General features: G+C 44.3%; 1 protein-coding gene across 4 annotated transcripts in view; it reads right to left on the reverse strand.

Moving 5' to 3' along the window:
• Positions 1 to 22,719, reverse strand: part of rabl3 (RAB, member of RAS oncogene family-like 3) — a 48,021-nt gene extending 25,302 nt beyond the window's left edge. For 3 of the 4 annotated variants that reach the window (XM_070892967.1, XM_070892963.1, XM_070892966.1), the window contains exon 1: positions 22,512 to 22,719. In XM_070892967.1, coding sequence (XP_070749068.1) covers positions 22,512 to 22,557 — 46 coding nt within the window. In that variant the 5' untranslated portion in view covers positions 22,558 to 22,719. Of the gene's footprint in view, positions 1 to 8,868; positions 8,976 to 22,511 lie in introns of those variants that run through there. The other variant, XM_070892965.1, reaches the window with a different exon arrangement.
• Positions 22,720 to 22,731: the final 12 nt, after the last annotated feature.

The following is a 22,731-nucleotide window of genomic DNA, read 5'->3' on the forward strand; positions in this document are numbered from 1 at the left end:
GTGCCAGAACTAGGCCAAGGCTGACACCAGGTTCACTCATTTTTCTTTTGTTAAAAAAGGAGAATTTAAGTCCACAGAACATTACAACATTAAGGGATGCACGACTGGATTTATATTGTTCATTAGAAAGAAATCATAAATCATTCATATTTGTGGCACTCTAGAATTCTCTCAATTCTCTGGTAAAACAGATTATCTAATCATTCTCATATTTGCTGTTTCTGGGACCTTGCTGTGTACAAACTAGCTGCTATGTTCTTCAAAATGATTTCACTGGCTGTAAAGCCTTTGGAACATCTTAGTTCTATATAAAATACTAATCTTTCTTTTTCTTTGGTTCTGATTAAATTAACTCAGTAAAGATTAGTTTCCATTGCATATCCCACATTTTGCCAACTTGGATCATTCCATCAATAATTTACAACTGACAGTCCAGTACTGATCTTTCCATATCCTCGACAGGACTGCTCATCAATGGGTCAGTTTGCAGAGCCAGTGTCAAAATAGAACCTAAAATTACTGATGAATCTAATATAGAAGATTGCCAATCAGTTTAAGGATCATAAAGAGTGAGCCAGATTAGAAATCCACTTAAACATATGAGCTTGGATTTTGCAGTCGGCGGCATAACTACGGATTACGCCGCTGGCATCCAAACAGAATGCGAACTTACCTGATGGGGATCCTCCTTAGAGAACTTGCTGGCAGACGATGCGTAGTGGCCCACGGATCCCATTGACGCACCGTATGTGGAAGCGTACCTGGGATCACGTGTGTCACGTATCCTACATGTTTACTGTTGGTACCATTACATATGATGTGCCACCAGAGGGCACTGCAGCAGGAGACTTGTAAGTTACCTGTACAGGTGTGCCTGGCCTAGTATAAAAGGCAGGCCACCATGTGTGATCCTCACTTGAGTTATCAATAAAGGACTAAGGTCACTACAATTCAAGTACAACACATTGCCTCGTGGAGTCATTATCAGAGCATCTAAAGATACAACAATTGGCGACGAGATTACGGACCTTCATGCGAAAATGGTTACCCTTGGTACGTTGCAGCAGTTCACCGATGGTGATGATTGGGATGCCTTTGTGGAGAGGCTCGACCATTTCTTCACAGCAAACGACCTGGCAGGCGACAATCTGGCCAAGTAGCAGGATAGCTCTGCTTACCAGTTGTGGGCCCACTGTCTATGGCCTCGTCAGGGACTTGCTGGCACCAGCGAAGACAACGACCAAGACGTACGAGGAGCTGATTCAGGAACAACTCAAGCCCAAAGAGAGCAGCCTCGCACCGGTTTTATACACACACACACACACACACACACACACACACACACACACACACACACAGACAGCTCGAAGGCCAGAAAATCGCGAAATATGCTGCAGACCTCAAGAGGCTGGCGGCGCCGTGATTTTGGCAACCACCTCACCAAAGCGCTGCGGGATATCTTTGTCATTGGAATCAGCCATAAGGGCCTTCTTCACAAGCTACTGTCTGCGGATACCACAGTCACACAGAATGGAGGCTTTTAGAGGTTGGACTGTAGAACGTGAATCTTCTCAGGTAAGAGAAAACAGACCCCCCCCCCCCCCCCACCCCCGAGTCTCTTGACTCAGTCCGCCAAGGAGGGCTAACCGAGTAGCTCCATGCTTGCATTGGAGGGAATCACAGGGCTCATCAGTGCCGCTTTAAAGACTATGTGTGTAAAGGCTGCAGCACAAAGGACCACCTCCAGCGAATATCTAAAAGAAATATGATTCATTGTGTTGATGAAGAGTCTGCAGATGGCCATGAATCCAGCGGGGATTATGCAACGATAGGCAGAGAGGCAGCTCAGCCCCACGATGAGGTATGTGGCATGTTTACCTGCACCACCGAGTGTTCCCCATTGAGGATGGAAGTCGAGATAGATGGCGTTCCAGTCTTCATGGAAGTAGACACAGGAGCGAGCCAGTCAGTAATGAATCAAGAAGCCTTTGAGAGGCTATGGGACAATCAAACTGAACGACCCAAGTTGGTCCTGGTTCAGGCAAAGCTGTGCACCTACACCAATAAAATTATCCCAGTCGTTGGTAGCGCGAATGTAAAGGTACTCCATGACGGCGCGGTGCACAAGTTACCTCTGTGGATTGTTGCAGGTGATGGACCAATGCTACGGAAGGTGGATGGAGAAGATCCATTGGAGTTGGGAAGATTTAATCCCCCCAGCGATTGACGTCCTCCACGCTCCGAGGCAAAGCAAGCCCTCACCCGAAGATGGATCCAGCACCAGAGAGCAGACCAGCACAGCACCCGAGGCACACACCGCCCAGCACGATTGCGAGGAGATGATCCAGCTGAGTCGACCCGAACGCACCTTCCAGGCTCCAGTGGCAGGGCTCCGGAGGAAGAAAATCGGATCCAAAGGAGACTTCCCAGCTTCAGTGGCAGAACCCAGGGAGAAGAGGATCGCCACAGTCGACATCGGGGATGGAGAAAAGATGGCACCCAAACCACTAGCTGAGGTGCTGAAGAAAAGGATGGTGGCAGCCAGACCACGAGGTGCAGCGCTGATGGCACAACATGTGGCACCAAATGGAGAAGAGGATTGGGATAAAGATAGCAAGGCTCTCTTAAAGGAGGCCTGCAACCCACCAAACTTAAAGGGACAGTTCCACACTCTCAATCAATGCAAGAGCAACTGTGAGTTAGATGTAAAATGTGTAATTGATGATCAGAGTTGTGTACATGCAATAAGCAAAGAAAAGTCGCGCGATCGCGATTGGAGCTACAGGATATTTACCATGAGTAATGAAATGTTGTGCGATGAAGAATTTCAACTGCATTCAGTCAATGCAGCGGGCAGACACCCATCAGGAGCACACAGGTCCAGCGAGCTACCCAAAGCAGTAGCCTGTGTCCCTGGGACCAGAGTTATGCACCATGGAGTGTGGCCACAAGCAGCCGTCACATACAAGCTGCAGAGCAAGCGATCTCCGAAGGGCAACGGCACCGGTATCGATACCCTGCCACGATCGGCTCCACCTCTCAGGCATCCGATGGCATCAACCGCCACGAGCCTGAAAGAGCAAACTGTGATAAGACGCAGCCCCCAGACCCAATCGCCACCAACACCATACCCGGGAACTAAGTGTCACCCGCAACAGTTCTCCCAAATGGGACCGGGACCAACCAGAATCCCGAACCAAATTATGCCCAGACAAGCGAGTCAGCCGTTCCCGGTGCACTGCTAGACAACTGCTCCTCAGGGAGCAGCAGCAACCCGGGGCGCAAGGAGAGGACAGGGAGGTCACAGGCCTCTGTGAACCTGCCCGACGCTAGGAGCAACGGCAAAAGGCCCGAGAGCAGGCAACTCGAGCTAAATGGGTTCCCACTGCCAGCACTGGGCACTGCACCGCCACCAGACTACCTGAACACCATCCAACAGCTCTGGCACTAGTTTGTCCTCATGCACAAGTGCTGATCCCAGCTCTGACACCAAGTGATATCAAATATGTACTTCACTAGTCAAAGACACTTGCCTCACAATGGCGCCACGAATGTGATGCTGCAAATGCAACCCTTTCCCTTTTGGACTTGAATGTAGATGAATGTAATGAATCCCCGGCACAATCTGCAAGTAGTGGGGGGGGGGGGGGGGCGGTGAGAATGGAGTGGCCATGGACACACAAACAGAAACCACCAGCACCACTACTGCCAACGAAACATCACCCACTCACCCAAGATAGAAACGACCCTCCAAGGGTCAACCAGATAGAGCCAAGCCCAGAGCACAGTCAATGCAGGAAGGCATTTTGCACTAAGATCTTGGGGGAGAGTGATGTCATGTATCCTACATGTTTACTGCTGGTACCATTAAATATATACCACCAGAGGGCACTGCAGTGAGAGACTTGTAAGTTACCTGTACAGGTGTGCCTGGCCTAGTATAGAAGGCAGGCCACAATGTGTGATCCTCACTCTGGAGTTATCAATAAAGGACTAAGGTCACAACAGTTCAAGTACAACACATTGTCTCGTGGAGTCATTGTCCGAGCATCTAAAGATACAACAACGTGGGTATGTGCTTCGATCAGCAAACAGAAGGTCTCATTATTTAGAACATAGATGTTTATGCACGTTAAATGCCGGAAGGCTCGAGTAATGAGGGTTTGCTTTTTTCTTTTCACCCACTTTCTGAATGGATTTTTTTTTTTTAAAAAAAAAGCTTATGCTCCATATAAATGCAAAAAAAACCCACTCAAACTAGTAAGATGGGGTGAGGGATTGACAAGAAATGTAACCAGCCAAAACAGGAAGAGCAGAGGAAAGAATAAAATAAGGGAGGACATTGATGGCAAGGGAATACATAGAGTTATAGAACAGGAGTCTAAAAAGATAGTTAAACATAAAGCGGGGGGGAAATCCTATTAAAAATGAGTTCAACACTCTGTTCAGTGTCTGTAATAAAACAGGGGAGCGAGAGGCAATCATGTGTTGTGAAGAACCAGACATAGTAGTGATTACTGAGACATGGCTACAGAAAAATCAGGACTGGGAATTAAACATTGCAGGGTATAACATATTTAGAAAAGATAGATGGAAAAGGGGGAGGTGGAATAGCTGTACTTATTAGGGATAACAATGGCAGTAGAAAAAAATGACACAGCTATCAGCAAGACAAAAATAGAATCCATATGGATAGAGATAAAAGATAAAGGATCAATCACACTAATAGGTGTGGTCTACAAACCACCAAATAGTGGAAGGGAGGTGAAGGAAGATATATGTAGACAAATTAGGGAAATGATTAAAAAAAAAAAAAACTTAGAATAATAATCATGGGGGATTTCAACGACCCTGATATTAATTGGACAGAAGAGGTAGGTAAAGGGGATATAGGAATGGAGTTCTGACAATGTGTACAGGGCTCCCTTCTAAGCCAACATGTAAAAAAGCCCAAGGGAGGATTCGCTATTGGATCTAGTAATGGGGAATGAACCAGAGCAGATAAGAGAAGTAAAAGAAGGGGAACATCTAGGCAATAGTGACCATAATATACAGGTAGAGTGTCCAAAATCCGGAAACCTTGGGACTGAGGCCGTTGTGGATTTTGGAACATCTTTCCAACGTCCCGAATCCAGAAACGGTGGGTAAAGGTTCCGATATTTCTGGATTTTGAAACATCATTCCGACATCCCGAAACGCCAAGATAAGGGTGCTGCGGCGGCGGAGGGTCCGGGGTGGCGGAGGGGGTGCAGCGCATGGGGGTGGGGGGGACTGCAGCGGTGCTGCGGGTCCGGCAGCCGGAAAAACCTGCGATGAAGACCTGCAAAAAAAAAAGTTAGTTTTCATTTTTTTAATTATTTTTCAGCAATTTAGTAGGTAAGGGCTTTGTGAATTTTTATTTTTTGGAATTTTTTTTTTTGGGGGGGGGGGGGGTAATTTTACCCCTCCCTAGGCCCATCTCACAGCGGTAATTGGCCTCGGACTAAACTTGGCAATGACCACCGTTTCCGCTGATTTTTACTGCTGGGCCTTTTTAAAAAAAAAAGTGATTAGCGGTATTTTTGGCTATCGCCATTTAAAAAAATGTCCGGATTTCGGAACATTTCCCAGATTCCAGACAACCCCTCCACGGATCAGCAAGATGTCTGGATTTCGGATGCTCAACCTGTAATATACTTTATAATTGAGAAAGACACAAGTATGACGAAAACCAGGGTAATAGATTGGAGAAAAGCTGATTGAGGGGCTGAGAATAGAATTTGGGAAAATAAAATGGGCAACAATATTGGCAAATAACGATGTAGAACAGCAATGGGAAACATTTAAAATAGTGTTCAGAGTGCAGGAACAATATATTCCGCTAAAAGGAAAGAACAAACTAAACACTAATGAGTCTCCATGGATGAATAAAGCCATAAAGGAACAATTGAGGGTAAGAAAAGAGGCTTATATTAAGTACACAGACAGCAGGGGAGTGCATAAGGGAGAATACAAAAACATTAGGAGAGAAGTCAAAAACAATTAGGAAGGCAGAGAGGAACTATGAAATGAAATTATTAAAAGGAACATAAAACAAAATAGTAAAATATTTTATAGGCACATTAATAAAAAAGGAAAGGTCGGGGTGGGAATAGGGCCATTAAGGGATCGACAGGATAATACCATAGGTAATGATAGAAAGACAGCAGAAATATTAAATAATTATTTTGCTTCAGTATTTACCAGGGAGCTAGAACAGGTGGACATGACATTGGATGATGAGATTAATAATGCGATTAGTATATTTAAAATAAAAAAAAAAAAGAGGGGATATATTAAATAAACTAATCAAACCCCAGATCCGGATGGATTGCATCCACACATTTTAAAATAATCCAGGGAAGAGATAGCAGAGGCCTTACTACACATATTTAATAATTCGTTAGAAAAAGGTGTAGTGCCAGAGGACTGGTGGATAGCTAACGTAATACCTATATATTTACGAAGGGGGATAGAACACATCTAGGAAATGATAGACCAGTCAGCTTAACATCGGTGGTGGGAAAAATAATGGAATCCCTACTAAAAAGGAGAAAATAGAACATCTAGAAACCAAAAATACAATAATGAATAGTCAGCATGGATTTCAAAAGGGAAAGTCTTGCTTTACCAATCTCATTTAATTTTTTGAAGAGGTATCAGAGAAAATGGACAATTATATCTACTGCATGACCATTTATCTAGATTTTCAAAAAGGTACATCAGAACATAAGAACACAAGAATTAGGAGCAGAAGTAGGCCAGTCGGCCTCTCGAGCCTGCTCCGTCATTCAATAAGATCACAGCTGATCTGCCTCAACTCCACTTTGCTGCACTATCCCCATATCCCTTGATTCCCTTAATATTCAAAAATATAAAAATCGATCTCAGTCTTGAATATACTCAACGACTTGAGCATCCTCTGGGATGTGAAATGGTGCTATATATTTTTATTTTTTGTTCTTTCCGTGATCAGTAATAGTTTGATTTTCTCGCAGACTTGGAGGCCGGTAAATAAATAACTGGTTATAAAAAACACTTATTTTGACGTTGCTCTGTGATGTCATCTGCAGCAATACAATTTGCACTAGCTGGATGGATGGCTGGGAATGGTAGCCAAGCTGGTTAGTGTAACACAGAGAAAGGAAAAGTGTGGCATAAGGCTTGATCTACACAGTACTCCATCTTCTTGTAAAAAGGATCACAGAACAGAACATGAGAATCAAACTTCCCAAAACTTGTGAACCTCTCAAGAGGAGTTATTAAAAATGGGATATTTCACCTCTGATAGATGTGCATCACTTGGACAGTTCTGAACATGTTCACTTTCAAAAGGAGACCTCATGTTTGATAAAAACATTAATTATGTAGGTGACAATTTGTATTCTTGAATAGATGGATTCATAAAATAATCCCCCAACCAGATCAGTAGAATTAATAGGATTGTTAGGGTGGTCAAATGACGTACAGGCTCCATTTACTTAACAGTAACTAATCAGCATTAGATTCTTATTTAAAAAAAGTTAGAAATCCATCCATCTTCAATTAAATGGTCTTAAGACGGATTGTTTAAAAAAATAAATCAGTGCAGGCATCATTCCTTTATGAATTAAGCAGGATAAAGCAGTACAGATAACGAAAGGCAGCACATTGTTGGGTGAGGCACTGTAATAAGGCACTCAATAATTAGGTATGTAAGTTAGCAAGAAATCCTAAGGTGGGGTGAACATTAAGGCTTTCCTATTACAAGGATAATAGATAAACAGGAATGACAAGTTAAAGGGGAGGAATGGAGGGAAAGCTTAAAACAATACTTGCAAGATTAAATAATGACAGAAAGTCACAGGAACTAAAAAGTAAGATACGAAATAAATGTATTTACTGTGGTTTGCTGCTGTTTACAGTTCCTTCTTCTTGGGTACTGTCCCCCTCCCCTTGAAATCTGCCATCATCACCACCCTCTCCTGAAAACTTACACCCTTGACTGCTCGGCCCTGGCAAACAACAGCCCCATCTCCAAACTCCCTTCCCTCTCCAAAGTCCTTAAACATGTTGTCGCCTTCATAATCCATGGCCATCTTTCCTACAATTCTTGTGTTTGAATCCTTCCATCCAGGTGTCTCCTCTGCCACAGTACTGAAACGGTCCTTATGAAAGTCACAAATTACATCCTACGTGACTGTGACCGTAGTAAACTGTCCCTTCCTCATCGCTCTCGACCTGGCTGCAGCCTTTGACACAGTTGACCACACCTCTCCGTCATCCAGCCGGGTGGTACTGCCCTCGCCTGGTTCCATTCTTATCTATCCAGTTGTAGCTAGAATTATCTGCTATGGCTTCTCCTCCTGCTCCTGCACCATTAGCACTGAAGTCCCCGAAGGATCAATCATTGGCCCATTCCTATTTCTCATCTACATGCTGTCCTTTGATGACATCAGCCGAAAATACATCAGGTTCCACATGCACGCTAACGATACCCAGCTCTACCTCAACACCACCTCTCGACCCCTTCACAGTCTCCGATTTGTCACACTGTTCCAGACATCCAGTACTGGATGAGCAGAAATTTCCTCCAACTAAATATTGGGAAAACCAATGACAGTCATCGGTTCCGCCACAACCATCCCTCTCCCTGGCAACTGTTCCTCAAAGGTTGGGGCCGCGCCGAATGCCAGGTCCGCCGCCTCCACGCTCTTTTTAAGGCTCCAACCTGCCTCTGGTGCTCCTCACAGGTCAAGCATAACCCCCCTGCTCTTGTATTCTATGCCTCAGCTAATAAAGGCAAGTATTCCGTATGCCTTCTTAACCACCTTATCTACCTAGTTGTTATATATGTAAAACTGCAAATACCTTGTGTAACCACCAGAGGGCTCATCCCCTAGAGTCCAAAGGGATCCCACAATATCTTGGGAGCACCTGTACATAAGGAAGCCTCACAGGCTGGCGAGGACTCTGGAGACCTGTAATAAAGGACTACAGTCACACCTTACTTTGAGCTCACAGTATCTGGTCAGACTCTTTATTCAATACATAATAATTGGCGACGAGATACAGATGACAAACCTGTGGAAATTTACTTTTAAAGTTACATTTTCTGTTAAATGTACCCTTTTGTAGTAAAACAAAATGGAATCCCAATTCTCCCAGAAGTCCCTACAGCAGACAGCATGCCTCTGTATAAACATGTCAACCTTGATTGATAGGCAATTAATTTAGAAGCTTGGGAGCCATCTGTGTGAGCAAGGGAAACCTTGGACAGATCCTCCCTTAACAGAAAGTGCGCCTCTTTTGTTTTTAGTCTTATACTCCCAAGTAGTAACTGTCGCAATGATGAATCTTAGAAGTTCCAGATAAAGGCTATATAGATAAGTAGGAAAGTGAGACCAGGATGAAAGGTTAATCAAGTGATTTAAGAACTCCTTATCTGTATTTACTGACCGCAAGGGCAGAACTGATACATGTGATGGAACCGTAACTTCTTTGTCCGTTTTCAAAGCTAGTGTGCTTTTGTATTACTGTTAGAAGTCTTCGCAGAGCCTTTGATTTGGAGAGACTTTTTCTTGTATACAAGTAGATCTATCAATTAAAAGGAACATCTACCGGGCCTATTTATGTCTGAGTTTCACTTGTTTTCAGTTAAGTTGAGAGTCGAGATTTCGACAAACCCCATCGCAACGATGGAGAGAACAGTGGGCATCCTGGAGAAATTTTCGGAGGGAGATGATTGGGAAACCTTTGTGCAGCGACTCGACCAATACTTCGTGGCCAACGAGCTGGAAGGAGAAGCGAACGCTGCCAAACTAAGGGCGATCCTCCTCACAGTTTGCGGGGCACCAACGTATCGCCTCATGAAAAATCTGCTTGCTCTGCTTGCTGGTCCGGGAGCATCTAAACCCGAAGGAAAGTATTCTGATGGCGAGGTACCAGTTCTACATGTACAAGAGGTCTGAAGGCCAGGAAGTGGTGAGCTTATGTCACCGAGCTAAGACGCCTTGCAAATTTGAAGGACACTTGGAGCACATGCTCAGGGACTTCTTTGTACTTGGCATTGGCCATGAAGTAATACTTCGCAAACTTTTGACTGTAGAGACCCCAACCTTGAGTAAAGCCATAGCGATAGCCCAGGCGTTCATTGCCACCAGTGACAATACCAAACAAATCTCTCAGCAAGAGTGCTGCTACAAGTACTGTGAACAAAGTGATGTTGTTTTCGAATCGTAACGTACAAGGCAGGCCTCACATGCCTGCAGCTGCACGTCCGCAGATGTCTCGGAGTCCGCCATCAAGGGTGGTGAATGCAAGGCCATTAACATCTTGTTGGCGCTGCGGGGGTGATCATCGTTTCCATTCATGCCGCTTCAAAGGATACGTTTGCAAGGGCTGTGGAACAATGGGACACCTCTAACATATGTGCAGGCGAGCTGCGAACCCTGCTAATCCTGCAAATCATCATGTTGCAGAGGACGACAGATCCATGGTGGATCACCACGAACCAGAGCCTCAGACCGAGGAGGCAGAGGTATACAGGGTGCACACATTTACCACAATGTGTCCTCCAATAATGCTGAAGGTTGAATTAAATGGACTTCCGGTGTCAATGGAGCTGGACACGGGCGCAAGCCAGTCCATTATGAGCAAAAAGACTTTCGATAAAGTGAGGTGCAGCAAGGCCAGTCCTGACTCCCATTCGTACTAAACTGAACGTACACAAAAGGAACTGATTCCCGTAATCGGCAGTGCTACTGTAAAGGTCTCCTACGATGGAGCAGTGCACAAGTTACCACTCTGGATGGTACCGAGCAATGGTCCCACGCTGCTCGGCAGGAGCTGGCTGGGGAAGATATGCTGGAACTGGGACGACGTCAAAGCGCTCTCATCCGTCAACGACGCTTCATGTGCCCAAGTCCTAAACAAGTTCCCTCGTTGTTCGAACCAGGCATCGGGAAGTTTCAAGGAGCAAAAGTGCAGATCCACCTGATTCCAAGAGTGTGACCCATCCATCACAAGGCGAGAGCGGTACCGTACACGATGAGAGAGAGGGTGGAGATCAAGCTGGACCGGCTACGAGAGGGCATCATTTCGCCGACCAAATTCAATGAGTGGGCCAGTCCGATTGTTCCAGTCCTCAAGGAAAACGGCACCATCAGAATCTGCGGTGATTACAAAGTAACTATCAATTGTTTCTCCCTGCAGGATAAATACCCACTACCAAAGGCAGATGACCTATTGGCAACACTGGCGGGAGGAAAAATGTTCACGAAGCTGGACTTGGCCTCAGCCTACATGACACAGGAGTTGGAGGAATCAGCGAAGGGCCTCACCTGCATCAACACGCACAAAGGTCTCTTCATTTACCACAGATGTCCATTTGGGATTCGATCAGCTGCGGCGATATTCCAGAGGAACATGGAAAACTTACTGAAGTCGGTCTCGCGCACCATGGTCTTCCAGGACGACATGATGGTTACAGGTCGGGACACCGTCGAGCAGCCGCAGAACCTGGAGGAGGTTCTTAGTCGGCTTAATCACGTGGGGCTCAGGTTAAAATGCTCGAAGTGCATTTTCCTGGCGCCTGAAGTGGAGTTCCTGGGGAGAAGAATCGCGGCGGAGGACATCAGGCCCACCAATTCGAAGACGGAGGCAATCGAGAACGCACCGAGACCACAGAACGTGACGGAGCCGCGGTCGTCTCTAGGACTCCTGAACTACTTTGGCAATTTTTTTACTGGGTCTTAGCACACTGTTCGAACCACTGCACTCTTTACTGCAATCACCTGTTACCGCCCGACAGATTAGAACCTGGATGAGCCGGGACCCCTTACTGTCCTTAGTAAAAAAACTGTGTGCTCCACAGAGTTGGTCTAGTGTCCCGTTAGAAATAAAACTGTACCAGCGGCGCAAAGATGAAATGTCTATACAGGCAGACTGTCTCCTATGGGGTAAATCATGTAGTGGTACCAAAAAAGGGCAGGGACACTTTCATTAGTGATCTCCACAGTACCCACCCTGGCACTGTAATGATGAAAGCGATAGCCAGATCCTACGTGTGGTGGCCCGATATCGATACAGACCTAGAGTCCTGTGTGCACAAAGGTAACACATGTTCAGTTAAGCAATGCACCCAGGGAGGCGCCACCAAGTTTATGGTCTTGGCCCTCCAAACCGTGGTCTAGGGTCCATGTCGACTATGCAGGCCCGTTCTTGGGAAAAAATTTCCTAGTGGTTGTAGATGCATACTCCAAGTGGATTGAATGTGAGATAATGTCGGCAAGCACATCCGCTGCCACCACTGAAAACCTGCGGGCCATGTTTGCCACGCACGGCCTGCCTGACGTCCTTGAGTGACAATGGGCCGCGCTTCACCAGTGCCAACTTCAAAGAGTTCATGACCCGTAATGGGATTAAACAGATCACATCTGCCCCGTTTAAACCAGTGTCCAATGGTCAGGCAGAGAGAGCAGTGCAAACAATCAAGCAGAGCTTGAAGAGGGTAACGGAAGGCTCACTGCAGACTTGCCTATCCCGAGTCCTGCTTAGTTACCGCGCAAGACCCCACTCGCTCATTGGGGTTTCCCCCGCTGAACTGCTCATGAAAAGGGCACTTAAGACAGGGCTCTCGTTAATCCACCCTGATCTACACGAACAGGTAGAGAGCAGGCAGCTTCAACAGAATACACATGATCGCGCAAATGTGTCACGTGAAATCGAGATTAATGATCCTGTATTTGTGTTGAACTATGGACAAGGTCCCAAGTGGCTTCCCGGCACTGTCGTGGCCAAAGAGAGTAGGATGTTTCTGGTCAAACTTTCAAATGGTCTCACCTACAGGAAACACTTGGACCAAACCAAACTCAGATTCACAAGACTATCCAGAGCAACCCACAATAGACTCTGCCTTTTGTAACCCTCCAACACACACGAGTGGCAACCGACCCAGTGTTTGACCACGAAGAAGAACCCATCACCCGTAGCAGCCCAGCAGGACTCACCAAGCCAGGCAGCCGAGCAAGGCCAGCTGCACAGCAGCCCAGCGAGGGCCCAACAAACGACTCACCAAAACCAGCATTTGCACCGAGACGATTAACCAGGGAAAGGAAGGCCCCAGATCGACTCACATTGTAAATAGTTACACTGTTGACTTTGGGGAGAGGAGGTGGGGGGGGGGGGTGCAGGGGGAGTGTTGTTATATATATATATATGTGTGTATGTGTAAATACCTTGTTTACTTGTTTAACCACCAGGGGGCTCATCCCCTGGAGTCCCAAGGGATCCCAAAATCCCTTGGGAGCACCTGTATATAAGGAGGCCTAACAGGCTGGAGAGAACTCTGGAGACCTGTAATAAAGGACTACGGTCACATTTTACTTTGAGCTCACAGTATCTGGTCAGACTCTATTCAATACATACTATTTATAACAATCAAAATCATAATTCATACAATCAAGCAGAGTCAGCATGATTTTAAGAGAAATCATGTTCGACAAATTTGCTAGAGTTATTTGAGGATGTAACGAGCAGGGTGTATAAAAGGGAACTAGTAGATGTAGTGTATTTTCATTTCCAGAAGGCATTCGATAAGGTTATTGACTTGGATGAAGGGACTGAGTGTAATGTAGCCAAATTTGCTGATGATACAAAGATAGGTGAGGACACAAAAAAATCTCCAAGGGGATATAGACAGGCTAAGTGAGTGTGTAAAACTTTGGCAGATGGAGTATAACGCAGGAGAGAGATGTGTTGTCCACTTTGGCAGAAAAAAAAAATTTAAATGGAGAAAAATTACAAAATGCTGCAGTACAGTGTGACTTGAGGGTCCTTGTGCATGTAATACAAAGTTAGTATGCAGCTACAGCAAGTAATCAGGAAGGCAAATGGAATGTTGGCCTTTATTGAAAAGGGGATAGAGTATAAAAGCAGAGGAGTCCTGCTACAACTGTACAGGGTATTGGTGAGGCCACACCTAGATTACTGTGTACAGTTTTGGTCTCCTTATTTAAGGAGGGTTATACTTGCATTGGAGGCAGTTCAAAGAAATTTCACTTGGTTGATTCCCGAGATGAAGGGGTTGACTTATGAAGAAAGGTTGAGCCTGTACCCATTGGAGTTCAGAAGAATGAGAGGTGATCTTATTGAAACATAAGATAATGAGGGGGAATCGACAAGGTAGATGGAGAGAGGATGTTTCCATTAATGGACGAATCTAGAACTAAGGGCATAGTTTCAGAATAAGGAGTCGTCCATTTAAAACAGACGAGGAGGAATTTCTTCTGAGGGTTGTAAATTTGTGGAATTCTCTGCCTGAGCTGTGGAGGCTGGGTCATTGAATAAATTTAAAGGTAGCGATAGACAGATTTTTGAGTGATAAGGCAGTAAAGGGTTATGGGGAGCAGGCAGGAAAGTGGATCTGAGTCCATGATCAGATCAGCCATGATCTTATTGAATAATGGAGCAGGCTCGTGGGGGCCAAATGGCCTACTCCTGCTCCTATTTCTTATGTTCTTATAATTCAATTACATTTAGGGTAGTTCTGGAAAAGGACAAAGATAGACCAGGAATAAAAGTTCTCAATTGGAGGAAAGCCAATTTTACTAAGTTGGGATGTGATCTAGCCAAGGTGGACTGGAAACAGCTACTTTAAAAGGTAAAATCAATCTCAGAGCAGTGGGAGACATTCAAGGAGGAGATCCTGAGGATTCAGAGCAAGTATCTTCGCTTAAAAAAAAAAATGGAGACACTAACAAATCTAGAGCCCCTTGGATGTCAACATAGAAAATAGGTGCAGGAGTAGGCCATTCGGCCCTTCTAGCCTGCACCGCCATTCAATGAGTTCATGGCTGAATATTCAACTTCAGTACCCCATTCCTGCTTTCTCGCCATACCCCTTGATCCCCCTAGTAGTAAGGACCTCATCTAACTCCTTTTTGAATATATTTAGTGAATTGGCCTCAACAACTCTCTGTGGTAGAGAATTCCACAGGTTCACCACTCTCTGGGTGAAGAAGTTCCTCCGCATCTCGGTCCTAAATGGCTTACCCCTTATCCTTAGACTGTGACCTCTGGTTCTGGACTTCCCAAACATTGGGAACATTCTTCCTGCATCTAACCTGTCTAACCCCGTCAGAATTTTATATGTTTCTATGAGGTCCCCTCTCATTCTTCTGAACTCCAGTGAATACAAGCCCAGTTGATCCAGTCTTTCTTGATAGGTCAGTCCCGCCATCCCGGGAATCAGTCTGGTGAACCTTCGCTGCACTCCCTCAATAGCAAGAATGTCCTTCCTCAGGTTAGGAGACCAAAACTGTACACAATACTCCAGGTGTGGCCTCACCAATGCCCTGTACAACTGTAGCAACAACTCCCTGCCCCTGTACTCAAATCCCCTTGCTATGAAGGCCAACATGCCATTTGCTTTCTTAACCGCCTGCTGCACCTGCATGCCAACCTTCAATGACTGATGTACCATGACACCCAGGTCTCTTTGCACCTCCCCTTTTCCTAATCTGTCACCATTCAGATAATAGTCTGTCTCTCTGTTTTTACCACCAAAGTGGATAACCTCACATTTATCCACATTATACTTCATCCGCCATGCATTTGCCCACTCACCTAACCTATCCAAGTCGCTCTGCAGCCTCAAGGGGCATACAGGGTAGGACAAAGAAAAAAGGGAGGCTTATGACCGATACCGAGGGCTCAATACTGCAGAAATCCTAGAGGAGTATAGAAAATGCAGGGGTGAAATTAAAAAAAGGAAATTAGGAAAGCAAAGAGAAAGCAGGAAAGCATTTTGCCAAGTAAAATCAAGGAAAATGCAAAGATGTTTTATAAATACATGAAGAGCAACAGGATAACGAAAGAGTGGGGCCTATTAGAGACCACAATCTTATTGGAATTGGGGGTAATATATTAGCATGGATAGAGGATTGGCTAACAGAAAACAGAGTTGGGATAAATGGTTCATTCTCTGATTGGCAACCAGTAACTACTGGGGTGCTGCAGGGATCAGTGATGGGACACCAACTATTTTCAATCTATATTAACGATTTAGAAGAAGGGACTGAGTGTAACGTAGCCAAGTTTGCTGACGATACAAAGATGGGAGGAAAAGCAATGTGGAGGACACAAAAATTCTGCAAAAGGACATAGACAGACTAGGTGAGTGGGCAAAAATTTGGCAGATGGAGAATAATGTTGGAAAGTAAGAGGTCATGCACTTTGGCAGAAAAAAAAATCAAAGAGCAAGTTATTATTTAAATAGAAAAAGATTGCAAAGTGCCACAGTACAGCAAGACCTGAAGGTACTTGTGCATGAAACACAAAAGGATAATATGCAGGTACAGCAAATGATCAGGAAGGCCAATTGTATATTGGCCTTTATCGCAAAGGGGATGGAGTATAAAAGCAGGAAAGTCTTGCTACAGCTATACAAGGTATTGGTGAGGCCACACTTGGAATACTGCGTGCAGTTTTGGTTTCCATATTTACGAAAGGATATACTTGCTTTTGGAGGCAGTTCAGAGAAGGTTCATAGGTTGATTCTGGGGGTGAGGGGGTTGTCTTATGTGGAAAGGTTGAGTAGGTTGGGCCTCTACTCATTGGAATTCAGAAGAATGAGAGGTGATCTTATCGAAACATATAAGATTATGACAGGGCTTGACAAGGTGGATGCAGAGAAGATGTTTCCACTGACGGGGGAGATTAGAACTAGAGGGTATGATCTTAGAATAAGGGGCCGCCCATTTAAAACTGAGATGAGGAGAAATTTCTTCTGAGGATTGTAAATCTGTGGAATTTGCTGCCTCAGAGAGCTGTGAAAGCTGGGACATTGAATAAATTTAAGACAGAAAGAGACAGTTTTTTAAAAGATAAGGGGATAAGGGGTTATGGGGAGCGGGCAGGAAGGTGGCGATGAGCCCATGATCAGATCAGCCATTGAATGGCTAAGCAGGCTCGAGGGGCCGTATGGCCTACTCCTATTTCTTATGTTCTTATAAAAAGGTCATCTGTGTGTGGAGGCAGAAGACATGGGTATCTTAATGAATACTTTGCGTCTGTTTTCATAAAAGAGGGGGACGATGCAGGCATTGCAATCAGGGAGGAGGAGTGTGAACTATTCAATTAAATAAACAGAGAGAGGGTAAGTATTAAGGGGTTTAGCAGCTTTGAAAATGGATAAATCCCCAGACCCAGATGAAATGTATCCCAGACTGTTAAGCAAGAGAAAATAGAAGAGGTTCTGACCATCATTTTCCAATCCTCTCTTGCTACAGGTGTGGTGCCAGAGGACTGCTAATGTGGTACCTTTGTTTCAAAAAAAGGGAGAAAGGGATAGACCAAGTAATTACAGGCCAGTCAACCTAACCTCGGTGGTGGGAAAATTATTGGAAAAAATTCTGAGGGACAGGATAAATCTTCATTTAGGAAGACACGGATTAATCAAGGACAGTCAGCATGGATTCGTTAAGGGAAGGTCATGTCTGACTAACTTGATTGCATTTTTTGAGGAAGTAACAAGGAGGGCTCATGAGGGTAGTGCGTTTGATGTAGTGTATATGGATTTTAGCAAGGCTTTTGATAAGGACCCACATGGCAGACTGGTCACAAAAGTAAAAGCCCAAGGGATCCAAGGCAAAGTGGCAAGTTGGATCCAAATTTGGCTCAGAGCCAGGAAGCAAAGGGTAATAGTTGATGGTTGTTTTTGTGACTGGAAGGCTATTTCCAGTGGAGTTTTGCAGGGCTCAGTACTAGGTCCCTTGCTTTTTATGGTATATATCAATAATTTAGACTTGAATGCAAGGGGTATGATTAAGAAGTTTGCAGACGATACAAAAATTGGCACTGTGGTGGATAAAGAAGAAGAAAGCTGTAGACTGCAGGACAATATCAATGAACTGGACAGGTGGGCACAACAGTGACAAATGGAATTCAATCCAGAGAAGTGTGAGGTAATGCATTTGGGGAGAGCTAAAGGGAATACACATTAATAGAGAAGTGTGGAGGAACAAAGGGACCTTGGAGTGCATGTCCACAAATCCCTGAAGGTAGGCTGCCAGGTGCATAAGAAATAGGATAAAGAGTAGGCCATTTGGCCCCTTGAGCCTGCTCTGTCATTCAATAAGATCATGGCTGATCTGATCTTGTCTTCAACTCCACTGTCCTGCCTGCTCCCCAAAACCCTCAACTCCCCCATCGCCACCTTCGATATAATGCATGATCCAGACTTCGGAGCTCTCTGGGGTAGGGAATTCCAAAGATTCATTACCCTCACAGAAGAAATTCCTCCTCTGTTTTAAATGGGTGATCCATGATTCTGAAACTATGCCCCCTAGTTCTAGATAACCCCACAAGGGGAAACTTCCTCTCTGCATCTACCCTTCCAGCCCCTTCAAAATCTTGTACATTTCAATAAGATCACCTCTCATTGTTCTAAACGAGAGTATAGGCCCAGCATTTCTTCATAAGATAACACCTTCATCTCGGGAATCAAGTGCACCTTCTCTGAACTGTCTCCAATACAAGCATATCCCTCCTTAAATAAGGAGATAAAAACTGTACGCAGTACTCCAGGTGTGGTCTCACCAACGCCCTGTACAGTTGTAGCAGAACTTCCCTACTTTTATACTCTATCTCCCTTGCAATAAATGCCAACATTCCATTTGTCTTCCTAATAACTTGCTGTACCTGCATGCTAATCTTTAGTGTTTCATGTACAAGGACCCCCTGAGCCCTCTGTACCGCAGCATTTTGCAGTCTCTCTCCATTTAAATAATAATTTTCATTTTTATTCTTCCTACCAGTGGATAACCTCACATTTTCCCACATTATACTCTGCTTTCCCACCCATCTTTGTATCATCAGCAAACTTGGCTATATTACACTCGGTCCCTTCATCCAAATCATTAATATGGATTGTAAATAGCTGAGAACCCAGCACGATCCCTGTGGCACCCCACTAGTTACTGTTTGCCAACTCTCTGTTTTCTGTTAGTTAGCCAATCCTCTATCCATGCCAATATATTACCCCCAACACCATGAACTTTTATCTTGTGCAGTAACCTTTTATGTGGCACCTTATCGAATGCCTTCTGGAAATCCAAATAAACCACATCACTGGTTCCCCTTTATCCACCCTGCTCGTTACATTTGCTGGAACTCTTGAGGATGTATCAAACATGATTTTGCTTTCATGCTGATTCTGCTTGACTGAATTATGCTCTTTTAAAATGTCCTGCTACTACTTCCTTAATAATGGACTCCAGCATTTTTCCAATGACAGATGTTAGGCTAACTGGTCTATAATTTCCTGCTTTCTGTCTGCCTCCTTTTTTAAATAGGGCGTTACATTTGCAGTTTTCCAATCTGCTGGGACCTCTCCAGAATCCACGGAATTTTGGTAGATTACAACCAATGCATCCACTATCTCTGCAGCCATTTATTTTAAGACCCAAGGATGCAAGGCATCAGGTCCGGGGCACTTGTCTACTTTTACTCCCATTATTTTTCCGAGTACTACTTCTTTAGTGACAGTGATTGTTTTAAGTTTCCCCCTCCCTATAGCATCTTGATTATCCATTATTGGGATTTTTTTATTATTATTTATTTATTTATTTATTTATTTTTTAAAGTGTCTTCTACCGTGAAGACCGATACAAAATATTTGTTCAAAGTCTCTGCCATTTCCCTGTTCCCCATTATTATTCTCCAGTCTCATCCTCTAAGGGACTAACATTTACATTACATAAGAACATAAGAAATAGGAACAGGAGTAGGCCATACGGCCCCTCGAGCCTGCTCCGCTATTCAATAAGATCATGGCTGATCTGATCATGGACTCAACTCCACTTCCCCGCCTGCTCCCCATAACCCCTTATCGTTTAAGAAACTGTCTATCTCGGTCTTAAATTATTCAATGTCCCAGCTTCCATAGCTCTCTGAAGCAACAAATTCCACAGATAGAGGGTTGTAAATCTGTGGAATTGTCCTCATTTCAGTTTTAAATGGGCGGCCCCTTATTCTAAGATCGTGCCCTCTAGTTCTAGTCTCCCCCATCAGTGGAAACATCCTCTCTGCATCCACCTTGTCAAGCCCCTTCATAATCTTATACGTTTCGATAAGATCACCTCTCATTCTTCTGAATTCCAGTGAGTAGAATCCCAACCTACTCAACCTTTCCTCATAAGTCAATCCCCACATCCCCAGAATCAACCTAGTGAACCTTCTCTGAACCGCCTCCAAAAGCAGGTATATCCTTTTGTAAATATGGAAAACAAAACTGCACGCAGTATTCCAGATGTGGCCTCACCAATACCTTATATAGCTGTAGTAAGACTTCCCTGTTTTTATACTCCATCCCCTTTGCAATAAAGGCCAAGATACCATTGGCCTTCCTGATCACTTGCTATACCTGCATACTATCCTTTTGTGTTTCATGCACAAGTACCCCCAGGTCCTGCTGTACTGCAGCACTTTGCAATCTTTCTCCATTTAAATAATAACTTGCTCTTTGATTTTTTTTCTGCCAAAGTGCATGACCTCACACTTTCCAACATTATACTCCATCTGCCAAATTTTTTGCCCACTCACTTAGCCTGTCTATGTCCTTTTAAAGATTTTGTGTGTCCTCCTCACACATTGCTTTTCTTCCCATCCTTGTATCATCAGCCAACTTGGCTACATTACACTCAGTCCCTTCTTCCAAGTCGTTAATATAGATTGTAAATAGTTGGGGTCCCAGCACTGATCCCTGCAACACCCCACTAGTTACTGGTTTCCAACCAGAGAATGAACCATTTATCCCGACTCTCTGTTCGTTAGCCAATCCTCTAACTCTTTTTGGAGTTCACCTGCAAAACATAAAACATTAAACGGTGCCACCCGACCTGGGTGACACTCCAGACATTTACAAGGCCCTTTTTTTTTTTCCCCCTTTTTTTTGTTTTTTTTGTGTTTTTCTTTTTTTTTTTTTGGCACTAAAATCACAATTTTCCCCAGTGCCCCCTATAAAAGGGAAGGGGGATACTAAAAGCACCGGCAATTAAAACAAATTAAACTTAAAAACGTAAAATCAAATTAAAATTTGGTTGCCGGGCGTGATGATGCACTCCAGTCCCTCCGGTGCCCATCTCTCGCGGAAGGCCGCGAGCGTAGCCAATCCTCTATCCATGCTAATTAGCTACTCTTCCTTTTTATATACCTGTAGAAACTCTTACTATCTGATTTTATATTTCTTGTTAGTTTACTTTCATAATCTATCTTCCCCCTCTATATTTTTTTTAGTGGTTCTTTGCTGGTTTTTTAAAAAAGTTTCCCACTAATCTTGGCCACTTTATATACCATTGTTTTCAATTTGATACCATCCTTTATTTCCTTTGTTAGCCACAGATAGTTATCCCTTCTCTTAGTCTTTCCTTCTCATTGGAATATATTTTTGTTGAGAGTTATGAAATATCTCCTTAAATGTCCACCACTACTCATCAACCATCTTACACTTTAATCTATTTTCCCAGTCCACTTTAGCCAACTCTGCCCTCATACCTTTGTAATCTCCTTTAGTTAAGCTTAGGACACTGGTTTGAGATCCAACTTTCTCACCCTCCAACTGAATTTGAAATTCAACCATGCTATGATAATTCTTTCCTAGAGGATCCTTTACTGGATCATCTATTAATCCTGTCTCATTACACAGTACCAGATCCAAGATAGCCTGCCCCCTGGTTGGTTCCACAACGTACTGTTCAAGAAAACTATCTCAGATACACTATGAACTCTTCAAGGCTACCTTGGCCAATTTGGTTATGAAGGTTACATAAGAAGATTAAAATCACCCATGATTATTGCCGATTTTTTTTTTGCAAGCCATTATTTTTTGATTTATACTCCGTCCAATAGTGTAGTTACTTGTTAGGGGGGCCTATAGAATACAACCACCAGTGACTTTTCCCCCCCTTATTATTCCTTATCTCCACCCAAACTGATTCTACACCTTGATCTAGATCACTAGCACCAAAATGCTCTCCCACCGATACCCCTTCCACCTCTGAGGGTCATCGAACTGAAACGTTAACTGTTATTTTCTCCAAAGATGGTGTCTGACCCGCTGAAATGTTATTACTCCTTCCACCTGCCCAGTTTCATTCCCTAAAACTGTCTATTTCAAAGGCGGTATTTTATGACCACACCCACCGCAAATGCAGCCCCCAATAAGTTGCATTTAAAGTGAGCGAGTGCGGTTCCTGATGTATGAAATTCGAAAGGTCTGTAAACGAGATAATACATTTCGCTCACAATGTCAACACTCCAGCAATAGCACCACGGGCGTAAGAGATTTATAAAACTTTATATTTCAATATACATCACCAAATGATTAACCCTTTAAAATTCGGAACTTCACACAATTGGTACTCTCTCCGAGCAAATACAATATGCATTACTTAAAGATGCGCAGGCCTGTTCCACTATTTATAAACTCTAGACAATATTCAACTGTCCTTTACCTGAATCCCCCAGCACCAACACCTTCACTCGGTCCAACGATGCCATGTCACCAACACGTTCGCTTTCTCGCAACCCAACGCCGGGTTGCCTGGCCAGGATTTTGAACAAACGCTTGGGATGGGGCGTGAACGGATCAAACTTTTCTTGACGAGCAACAGACAGCTTCTCAACGTCCCTTCACCTTCTCAACCACCGCATCGCACGGCACGCGCATGCCGA

This window comes from Pristiophorus japonicus, chromosome 11 (genome assembly GCF_044704955.1).
Source record: "Pristiophorus japonicus isolate sPriJap1 chromosome 11, sPriJap1.hap1, whole genome shotgun sequence".
NCBI classification, from domain to species: domain Eukaryota; kingdom Metazoa; phylum Chordata; class Chondrichthyes; family Pristiophoridae; genus Pristiophorus; species Pristiophorus japonicus.